The sequence below is a fragment of the Mauremys mutica genome, chromosome 12 (genome assembly GCF_020497125.1).
Source record: "Mauremys mutica isolate MM-2020 ecotype Southern chromosome 12, ASM2049712v1, whole genome shotgun sequence".
NCBI classification, from domain to species: domain Eukaryota; kingdom Metazoa; phylum Chordata; order Testudines; family Geoemydidae; genus Mauremys; species Mauremys mutica.
In genome coordinates, this window is record NC_059083.1 from 13,840,086 (window position 1) to 13,851,061 (window position 10,976).

The 10,976-nt window shown below is 50.7% G+C and overlaps 1 protein-coding gene across 2 annotated transcripts; it reads left to right on the plus strand.

The window, feature by feature from the left end:
• The first annotated feature begins 7,268 nt into the window (after positions 1-7,268).
• Positions 7,269-10,642, plus strand: LOC123345476 (zinc finger protein 271-like). Of its 2 annotated transcripts, none has more exons than XM_044982422.1 (3): positions 7,269-7,304; positions 7,840-7,953; positions 8,266-10,642. In XM_044982422.1, the coding sequence occupies exons 1-3, from the start codon at positions 7,271-7,273 to the stop codon at positions 10,311-10,313; spliced, it is 2,196 nt and encodes a 731-aa protein (XP_044838357.1). In that variant the 5' UTR covers positions 7,269-7,270; the 3' UTR covers positions 10,314-10,642. The 2 variants fall into 2 exon arrangements, with proteins under 2 accessions (XP_044838357.1, XP_044838358.1); XM_044982423.1 differs by having other exon boundaries at positions 8,269-10,642.
• The last annotated feature ends 334 nt before the right edge of the window (positions 10,643-10,976 follow it).

Genomic DNA, 10,976 nt, shown 5'->3' on the forward strand with positions numbered 1-10,976 from the left:
GGAAGGAGCTTGCAACCAGGGGGGACGGAGGATAGGTTAGAGGACCGCATTGTCCCCAGGCAAAGGCAGGTCTATCTGATTGGGGATTCCATACTGAGAAGGTTGGACAGGCCTGTGACCAGGGCCGATCCGGAGAACAGAAGGGTGTGCTGTCTACCGGGCGCTAAAATACGGGATGTGGACCTGAGGTTGAAAAGGATCCTAAGAGGAGCAGGTAAGAACCCGTTGATTATCCTTCATGTAGGAACGAATGACACGGCTAGATTCTCGCTAGAGAGGATCAAGGGAGACTATGCCAGGTTGGGTAAGACACTCAAGGAAATTGAGGCTCAGGTGATCTTCAGTGGGATTCTACCTGTCCCTAGGGAAGGGCGCCAAAGGGGTGACAAGATTGTGACGATAAATAGTTGGCTGAGGGAGTGGTGTTACAAGGAGGGCTTTGGGATGTATGGGCACTGGGAGGCTTTCGGGGACAGAGAACTGTTCTCACGGGATGGGCTCCACCTAAGTAGGGAAGTAGAATTCTAGGAGGGAGGCTGGCTCATCTGATTAAAAGAGCTTTAAACTAGACATTGGGGGGAGACGGTTGGGAGAGGTCCAGGTACTCTCCACGCCAAATTTATACATTGAGAGTGAGAACAACAGGATAACAACAGATATAGCCAGAGGGGGAGGGTTAGGTATAAGGAAGAGGGGGACGGATACTAGACCGACAGGTCATATTGGTAGTACTGTGTCCCTACCAAGTTGGGTGAAAAGGGTGAGAGGAGCCAAACAGCAAAAATTAGGATGTTTGTTCACCAATGCGAGAAGCTTTGGTAACAAAATGGAGGAACTGGAGCTCCTGGTCCGAGAATTGAAACCGGATATCGTAGGAATAACCGAAACATGGTGGAACGGTAGCCATGACTGGAGTACAGGTATGGAAGGGTATGTGCTGTTTTGGAAAGACCGAAACAAAGGTAAAGGTGGGGGAGTAGCATTGTATGTCAATAATGAGGTGAAAAGTAACGAAATAACTAGCAATGCAATGGATAATACGGAGTCTGTTTGGGCAATGGTCACATTGGGGAAGAAAACTACTAGAGCGTCCCCTGGGATAGTGATTGGGGTGTGCTATAGACCGCCGGGATCTAGCCTGGATATGGATAGAGAGCTCTTTAATGTTTTTAAGGAGGTAAATACTAATAGGAAGTGTATGATCATGGGAGACTTTAACTTCCCAGATATAGATTGGGAAACAAATGCTAGTAATAATAATAGGGCTCAGCTTTTCCTAGACGTGATAGCTGATGAATTCCTTCATCAAGTAGTTGCTGAACCGACGAGGGGGGATGCCATTTTAGATCTGATTTTGGTGAGTAACGAGGACCTTGTTGAGGAAATAGTTGTAGGGGACAACCTTGGCTCGAGTGATCATGAGCTAATTCGTTTCAAAATAAATGGAAGGATAAACAAAATTGCATCTGAGACTAAGGTTTACGATTTCAAAAGGGCTAACTTTACTAAATTAAGGCAACTAGTTAGGGAAGTGGATTGGACTAACATATTTAGGGATCTAAAGGCGGAAGACGACTGGGGTTACTTCAGGTTGAAGTTGCAGGAGTTGTCAGAGGCATGTATCTCGAGAAAGGGAAAACAGCTCGTAGGTAGCAGTTTTAGACCGAGCTGGATGAGCAAGCGTCTCAGAGGGGTGATTAAGAAAAAACAGAAAGCGTACAAGGAGTGGAAAATGGGAGGGATCAGCAAAGAAACCTACCTTATTGAGGTCAGAGGGTGTAGGGAAGCAGTGAGAAAGGCAAAGAGCCGGGTGGAGATGGACCTAGCGAAGGGGATTAAAACCAATAGCAAAAGGTTTTTTAGCCATATAAATAGGAAGAAAACCAAGAAGGAAGAAGTGGGACCGCTTAAAACTTTAAACGGAGTGGAGATTAGGGATAATCTTGGCATGGCACAATATCTAAACGAATATTTTGCCTCGGTCTTTAATGAGGCTAATGAAGGGCTAAGGAATAGTGGTAGAGGGACTGACGGGAATGAAGATATGGGGGTAGACATATCCAAACGGTATCTGAGGTAGAAGCCAAACTTGAACAGCTTAACGGAAGTAAATCAGGGGGCCCGGATAATCTTCATCCTAGAATATTAAGGGAATTGGCGAGTGAAATTGCAAGCCCGTTAGCGATGATTTTTAATAAATCTCTAAACTCGGGGGTTGTACCGTTTGACTGGAGATTAGCTAATATAGTTCCTATATTCAAGAAGGGGAAAAAAAGTGACCCGGGTAACTACAGGCCTGTTAGTTTAACATCTGTAGTATGCAAAGTCATGGAAAAATTTTTAAAGGAGAGAGTGGTTACGGACCTTGAGGCCGATGGCAACTGGGACAAATTACAGCATGGTTTTACGAAAGGTAGATCGTGCCAAACCAACCTGATCTCCTTCTTTGAGAAAGTAACAGATTTTTTAGACAAGGGAAATGCGGTGGATCTAATATATCTTGATTTCAGTAAGGCGTTTGATACGGTACCGCATGAGGAATTACTGGTTAAATTGGAAAAGATGGGGATCAAAATGAAAATCCAGAGGTGGATAAGGAGCTGGTTGAAGGGGAGACTGCAGAGGGTCGTATTGAAGGGTGATCTGTCGGGTTGGAGGGGGGTTACCAGTGGAGTTCCTCAAGGTTCGGTTTTGGGTCCGATTTTATTTAATCTATTTATCGCTGACCTCGGAACCAAAAGTAGGAGTGGGCTGATAAAGTTTGCGGATGACACCAAGTTGGGAGGTATTGCCAATTCGGAAAAGGATCGGGATATCCTCCAGGGAGATTTGGATGACCTTGTAAACTGGAGTATTAGTAACAGGATGAAATTCAATAATGAGAAGTGTAAGGTTATGCATTTAGGGATGACTAACAAGAATTTTAGTTATAAGCTGGGGATGCACCAGTTGGAAGTAACGGAGGAGGAGAAGGACCTAGGAGTCCTGGTTGATCGTAGGATGACTATGAGTAGGCAATGTGATGTGGCCGTTAAAAAAGCTAATGCGGTCTTGGGATGCATTAGGTGAGGTATTTCTAGTCGAGATAAGGAGGTGCTAGTCCCGTTATATAAGGCGTTGGTGAGACCTCATTTGGAGTATTGTGTGCAGTTTTGGTCTCCCATGTTTAAGAAGGATGAATTCAAACTGGAACGGGTACAAAGAAGGGCCACTAGAATGATCCGAGGAATGGAAAGCCTGTCGTATGAAAGGAGACTTGAGGAGCTCGGTTTGTTTTCCTTAACCAAAAGAAGGATAAGAGGAGATATGATTGCACTCTTTAAATATATCAGAGGGATAAATACCAGGGAAGGAGAGGAATTATTTCAGCTCAGTGCTAATGTGGACACGAGGACAAACGGATATAAATTGTCAGTCAGGAAATTTAGGCTTGAAATTAGACGATGGTTTCTAACCATCAGAGGAGTGCAATTCTGGAACAGCCTACCGAGGGAAACAGTGGGGGCGAAGGACCTCCATGACTTTAAGATTAAGCTGGATAAGTTTATGGAGGGGATGGTATGATAGGATAACGGGTTTAGTCAATAGGTCAATAACGTGCCACACTGGTAATTAGTACAAAGGGTCAATGTTGGGATATTGTTAGCCTTTTCCAGAGGGTCTGGCTGGAGAGTCTTGCCCACATGCCCGGGGTTCAGCTGATCGCCATATTTGGGGTCGGGAAGGAATTTTCCTCCAGGGTAGGTTGGCAGTGGCCCTGGAGGTTTTTCGCCTTCCTCCGAAGCATGGGGCAGGGGTCACTTTCTGGTGGATTATCTGCTACTTGAAGTCTTTAAATCATGATTTGGAGCATTCAACAGCAGAGTCAAGGGAGAGAATTAGTTCAGGAGTGGGTGGATCGGCTTATGTGGCCTGCATCTTGCAGGAGGTCAGACTAGATGATCATAATGGTCCCTTCTGATCTTGAATTCTATGATTCTATGATTTTATGATCCCGTCCCATCTAACATCCCATCACAGACCACTGGGCATACTTACCTGCTGATAATCAAAGATCAATTGCCAAAATTAGGCTATCCCATCATACCATCCCCTCCATAAACTTATCAAGCTTAGTCTTAAAGCCAGATATGTCTTTTTCCCCCACTGCTCCCCTTGAAAGGCCATTTGGGAGGTGATGGCCCAGAGCCCTGGCAGGCAAGGGCCCGGTGAGGGCTGGACTCAGCCATTGGTATCAGCTATTTTGGGTCCTGGCTGACATGCCAGCCACCATGTGAGACGCTTCCCTGTGGCCTTTTGACATGAACACCGAGGTATGTCACTGACAAGTCCCTCTCCTAGGAGGGGAGGGGAGGGGGAAGGGGGAAGGCTGCAGGGTGATCTTCCACCTCCATGCAGCCAGGGGCCAATGCTTCCCCCTGCCATTCTGGAGCCTCCACATGAATGTACTGACCAGGGCCCAGGGGGCTGTCCACAAAGTGCGCAGCTATGTGGGGCACCCCAAAGCCCCTGCCCTGATTTTGCCCCACCCCTCTTCCTACCTGTGCCCCACCCAGCCCCGCCCCTGAGGACTCAGCGGCAGGGCCTGGCCTACACTCACCGGTGGCAAGAAGTACAGAGACATGGCCCCAGACGTGCCCCCAGTGAGTGCTGGGGGGTGGTTCCTCCCTGTCTCCCAAGCCAACCCCCCTGTGGAGGCCTGGGTCTTCCCCACACCATGGAGGTCTTTCCGCCCTCACCCACAGGACCCAGGATACCTAGGGACGGCCCTGGTATTGACAATGAAATGGACAGAATTTTAAAATATTGTGCACAGAATTTTGAATTTGTTGGTTCTGAAAGCCCTCGGGAATATGGCAGGCTGTACAGTTGTGGGGTGGGGGCTGTGAGGGGGTGCTGGGCAGTGTGGGGAGTCTGTGGGTGGGAGGCCACTGGGCATGGGGGTTGCTGGGCATAAGACGGTGGGGGGACCTGGGCAGGACAGCGGTGTGGCAGGCACACGGGCAGTGCAGGGCTGGGGTTGGGGGAGCAGGTGTCAGGGAAGTGCAGGGGTTAAGGTGAAGGTGACACTGTGGAGAGGTTGGGGTGAAGGTGGCAAAATGTAGGAGTTAGGGGCACAGTGTAGGAGTTGGGGTGCAGAAGGAGGCAAGGATTAGTGGCAAGGGGGGTGCAGGATGGGGAGCCCGCAGGGGCTAGGAGAAAAGGTCCTGAGGCCGGCCCTGCCCCCTGGTGGATATAAGGGTGGGTTTCTGCTGTCACCCTTCCCCTCCCCCTTCCTTCCTCTCTTTCTCCTTTTGCTTCTCTCTCCCAGGAGTCTGGCTCAGCCAGCCCAGCCAGCTCCAGCGTTTGCACCACTGCTGGTAGGGTGACCAGATGTCCCAGCTGAATAGGGACAGTCCCGCTGTTTGGGGCTTTGTCTTCTATAGGTGCCTATTACCCCCCATCCCCTCCTGGTTTTTCACACTTGCTGTCTGGTCACCCAGTGCTGGTAACATGCGCCCAGAGATGCTGCATTTAGCTGGGTTGATCGCTAGGACCCAGGAGCTGCCGGGAGGCGGCTCCGGGCAGCGAGCGCTGGGCTCAGGCCTGGCCGCAGGAAGTGACTCGCAGCCGCTGCGGTGACTCTGGCTCCCAGGCTCCTGGCGAGATCGTCGAGCCCCGGGGGGCGGCTGGTGCTAGGAGCCCGGAGCCCTGGCTGCAGCCGGGAGAGGGGAATCTCCAGCAGGGCCCTTCCCGCTGCTCCCCCCCCAGGAGCCTCTCCCAGGGCAGAGCCCCCAGCCCGGCCCGGCCCGGCCCCTGCCCCGGGGGGCCCCGCTCGGAGGGAAGGTGAGAGAGACCCGCCCCCCCCCCCGGCACTCCCGGGCTGCAGGGGGCGGAGGCTAAAGAGGTGCAGGGGGTGAGGGCAGGCGGGGGAGCGGGGTGGGGGCAGGAGGCGGGTGCGGGGCTGCGGGGGGCAGGCTGGGATGGGGGCGGGGGGCACTGAAGGGAAGATGGGGCGATGCGGGGGATCGGGGGGATTGTGGGGCTGGAATAGGGGAAGATGTGGGGGGCACTGCGAGGGGAGGGTGTGTGTGGGGAGCCGGGAGGGGGACAGCCCCCCCACCCTGTTCCCAGTGTGTGTTATTGTCAGACACCCCCGTGCTGGCGGGGTCTGTGTCTCATGAGTTTTGGGGTCTGCCCGGGGCCCTGGTCTGATTTCTGGGCAGGATTCACATCTCAGCCCCACCGAAGTCGCTGCTGCTTTGGGCAGGCAGGGAGTGTGGATGGGCCACTGGGCTCAGCCTCTGCCTGCCTGTCCCTGGGGGCTACTGGGGGAGTCCAGGGCAGCTCGTTCTTCAGGTGATGCCACCAGAGGGCTCCGTCTGTTCCTAAGGGAGAGGAGTTTACAGGGCAGTTCGGGGAAATCCCCAAAAGTGGCCCCTTTAGTTCTGCTTTTTTTCTTGCATTTGCCTCAGAGATGCTGTTACTGGGAGGGTCTGAAGAGTCTGGATGGGAATCCGGGTGTGACATGGACTGAAGCCCCTTCTGGTACCTCCCCCATTGCCCCTCTCGCCCCTACAGGCTGAGGAATCACGTCCATGTTTCGGTCCAGATAGGCCCATCTTCCAGGACGCAGGGAAGGGAAATGTCTGTGATGAAGCCAGGTTGGGTAGGGGATTTTCAGGGAGCTCCTGGGGGGACAGGGGCAGGAAGGAGACAGGGTGTGATAAACCTGCTGATTTTCTGAATGGGCCCATTGGTGATGGGGGCGCGGAGACGGGACATTCCCCCATTTCTCAAACAGGATACAACCCCCTTGCACACGGCTGGGAACATTTTCAAGGCTCCCAGTGCTGGAGTGAGACCCCACTAGCCTGAGGCTGGTGTGAAATACGCAGGGAAGCTGTTGGGATTCCTGTCCCTGTCCCCGGCTCAGAGCTCTGCTTCCCGTATCAGCCTGTGGCTGGCAGGCGTGTGGGAAATGAGAAGACCCTGCCCTGCTCCGTGTGCTGGGGGGACAAGGAGCTCTCACCTTCTCCCACCCCCTGAAGCCTCCTGGCTGCTCTGAGCAGGGTGGGGGTGGGATTCTGTAACTCCGACCCTCCCAGAGCTTCCATTTCTTTATCCTTCCTCCCACGTGACTATTGGGATTGTGGCTGGAGCAGCAGGTAATGACCGGGGCCTTTTGTTGTTTCAGATGCCGGTGACCTTCGAGGAGGTGGCTGTGTATTTCACCCAGGGGCAGGGGGCTCTGCTGGACCCCGCTCAGAGAGCCCTCTACAGGGATGTCATGCAGGAGAACTACGAGACGGTGACCTCGCTGGGTAAGGGATTCCCGTCCCCTCAGATACTAGAAGCCTTGGGGTCTGCCTGTCTTAATCTGGTCATGTTCTTCCCATGTCAGTTAAATCAGAGGTGAGTGGGTTCCATAATGCACAGCTGCCATGTGAGAGAGACTTGCATCTCCGTGCCCCCTCCAGGGGGACATGGGTGTCAACACCCAAGAGACAAGCTAAACCATCCCCACCCCTCCAGCTTTCAAAGGGGCATTAATCGAGCATTGTCCTGTCTGTATTGTTTCTCGGCTGCACACACAATCCCTATTCACTTCCCTCGTTGGGACTAACTTCAGCCCTGGGGAACGCACAGATCCTGGGAACGCCTAGTGAGGGTGTAGTAATAATTCAATTCACCTCCCCAGACAAATTCCTCCCTGCAAGGGGGCTCAGTGACCGTTTTCGCATCTTCTTGGATTTCACGTTCCTCCAGCAGAGTTCCTCTCACAGAATGTCCTTTCTGACAAATACTCCACCAATGCTCCATGCACCCTGATCTGGTCTGATTTCACCCTCTGTGCAGGATTCTCCCTAACCAAACCTGAACTGATTGTCCGGCTGGAACGAGGGGAAGAGCCTTGGTTGCCCGATCTCCGGACCTGCAATGACAGAAGGCTTCCGAGATGCACCCGTACAGGTGATGACTGACACAGAACCATCTAGGGAATGAAGGAAAAAGTTGAGACTCCCCAAATATGGTGTGAGTAAGCACCCTCAGTTCTTCCTCATCTCAGCCAGGACAGGGCTGCAGTCATCAGATATAGCTCACGCCATTCCACCCAGCCTCTTACCTGCAGGAGTTTGCTTCCCAGCTTTCCTTCCCTGTGAGTGTTTGGGTGGGATGTGGAGGAGGAGTCCAACTGCTCAATATTTGTGTTGGGTTTTCCCTCTGTGGTATTCCTCTTTCTCCCCAGCATAATGACTTATGTCTGGATTGTGTCTCTCCCAGCAGGTGCTGAGCGAGGGAGTGAGAATGAGGAGGGGAATCATGAGGAAGTTCCCGGGGAAGTGGAACCGCAGGGGACCTTTGTGGGAAGAGCTGAAGGGAATTTTTCCCAGTGCTTCGAACCCAAAGAAGCCTGTGGAAATTGGCACAGGTCAGAGAGGCTGCTAGGAAACCACTCAGGGAAGAAAGTGGATGAATCTATTAATGGTGGGGGAGGAGAGGAGGATCCCAAGGAAGAGACACCCTGGCACTACCTTCAATGTTCAAAAGGGTTCATTGCGAGATCACAGCTTGTGACACATCAGACAATCCTTACAGGAGAGAAACCCCTTCAATGCTTGGACCGTGGGGAAAGCTTCAATAAGCTCTCAGATCTTAATAACCACGGGAGAGGCCACAATGGAGAAAAACCCTCTCAATCCCTCAAGTACGGGAAATGTTGCATTTCGAAGACACAAATAATTAGACATCAGTTAAGCCACAGTGGGGAGAGACCCCACAAGTGCTTGGACTGTGGGAAAAGTTTCATAGAGAGGTCAAACCTTATTAAACATCAGGCAATCCACAGAGGAGAGAAACCCCATCAGTGCTTGGAGTGTGGGAAAAGTTTCAAAGACAGGTCAAACCTTATTAAACATCAGGCAATCCACAGTGGGGAGAGACCCCACAAGTGCTTGGAGTGTGGGAAAAGTTTCATACGAAGGTCAGATCTTGTTCAACATCAGGCAATACACACAGGAGAGAGACCCCATAAGTGCTTGGACTGTGGGAAAAGTTTCATACGAAGGTCACACCTAGTTTGTCATCAGGCATTACACACAGGAGAGAGACCCCACAAGTGCTTGGACTGTGGGAAAAGTTTCTTACAAATGTCCAGCCTTGTTAAGCATCAGGCAATCCACACAGGAGAGAGACCCCACAAGTGCTTGGACTGTGGGAAAAGTTTCTTACAAAGGTCAAGCTTTGTTTATCATCAGGCAATCCACACAGGAGAGAGACCCCACAAGTGCTTGGAGTGTGGGAAAAGTTTCATACGAAGGTCAGATTTTCTTTATCATCAGACAATCCACAGAGGAGAGAGACCCCACAAGTGCTTGGAGTGTGGGAAAAGTTTCATAAGAAGATCACACTTAGTTCATCATCAGGCATTACACACAGGAGCGAGACCGCACAAGTGCTTGGAGTGTGGGAAAAGTTTCATAAGAAGGTCACACTTAGTTCGTCATCAGGCATTACACACAGGAGCGAGACCGCACAAGTGCTTGGAGTGTGGGAAAAGTTTCATAAGAAGGTCACACTTAGTTCGTCATCAGGCATTACACACAGGAGCGAGACCGCACAAGTGCTTGGAGTGTGGGAAAAGTTTCCTAAGAAGGTCACACCTTGTTAAACATCAGGCAATCCACACAGGAGGGAGACCCCACAAGTGCTTGGACTGTGGGAAAAGTTTCATACGAAGGTCAAGCTTTGTTTATCATCAGGCAATTCACACGGGAGGGAGACCCCACAAGTGCTTGGAGTGTGGGAAAAGTTTCATACGAAGGTCACATCTTATTCAACATCAAGCAATCCACACAGGAGAGAGACCCCACAAGTGCTTGGAGTGTGGGAAAAGTTTCAAAAGACAGTCAAACCTTGTTAAGCATCAGGCAATCCACACAGGAGAGAGACCCCACAATTGCTTGTACTGTGGGAAAAGTTTCATACAAAGATCACATCTTATTCAACATCAGGCAATCCACACTGGAGAGAGACCCCACAAGTGCTTGGAGTGTGGGAAAAGTTTCAAAAGACAGTCAAACCTTGTTCAACATCATGCAATCCACACAGGAGAGAGACCCCACAAATGCTTGGACTGTGGGAAAGGTTACATACAAAGGTCAGCCCTTGTTAAACATCAGGCAATCCACACAGGAGAGAGACCACACAAGTGCTTGGACTGTGGGAAAAGTTACATACAAAGGTCACAGCTTGTTCAACATCAGGCAATGCACACAAGAGAGACTCCAGAGGTGCTTGGACTGCGGGAAAAGTTTCATATAGGAGTCTGACCTCATTAAACATGGAAATATCCACACAGGATTTAAACTTCTCTGGCAAATGGCAAGAAAAGATTAAGCAACTTGCATGTAATTCACTCAGATTCAACTTTGAGAGAGAGATTTTAAAAGTGTGTCCACCTTAGTAAGCTAGAGTTTAACATGTAAATATGTTTTTTGAAAGACTTGAAAGAGGAGGGCAAGTCATGGCTGAGTAACTAATTGCCTTCTATGAGGAGATAAGTGGCTCTGTGGATGAGGGAAAAGCAGTGGATGTGTTATTCCTTGACTTTTGAGCTGTATAAGTAGGGGCATTGCCAGCAATTGAGGGACGTGATCATTCTCCTCTGGAGTATTATGTCCAGTTTTGGGCCCCACACTACAGGAGGGATGTGGAAAAATTGGAAAGAGTGCAGCGGAGGGCAGGAAAAATGATTAGGGGTTGGAGCACATGACTCATGAGGAGAGGCTGAGAGAACGGGGATTGTTTAGTCTACAGAAGTGAAGAAAGATGGGGGGCATTTGGTAGCTGCTTTCAACTACCTGAAAGAGTTCCAAAGAGGATGGATCTAGACTGTGCTCATTAGTACCAGCTGACAGAACAAGCAGTAATGATCTCAAATTGGGTGAGGAAAGTTTAGGCTGGGTATTAGAAAAATCTTTTTCACTAGGAGG

Excerpts from the sequence above, each read along its gene's own strand:
- LOC123345476 (XM_044982422.1), top strand. The coding sequence starts at position 7,271 with ATGCAGGAGAACTACGAGACGGTGACCTCGCTGG. Across the intron at positions 7,305-7,839 it reads CGAGACGGTGACCTCGCTGG|GATTCTCCCTAACCAAACCT; the intron begins GTAAGGGATTCC and ends CCCTCTGTGCAG. Across the intron at positions 7,954-8,265 it reads TCCGAGATGCACCCGTACAG|CAGGTGCTGAGCGAGGGAGT; the intron begins GTGATGACTGAC and ends TGTCTCTCCCAG.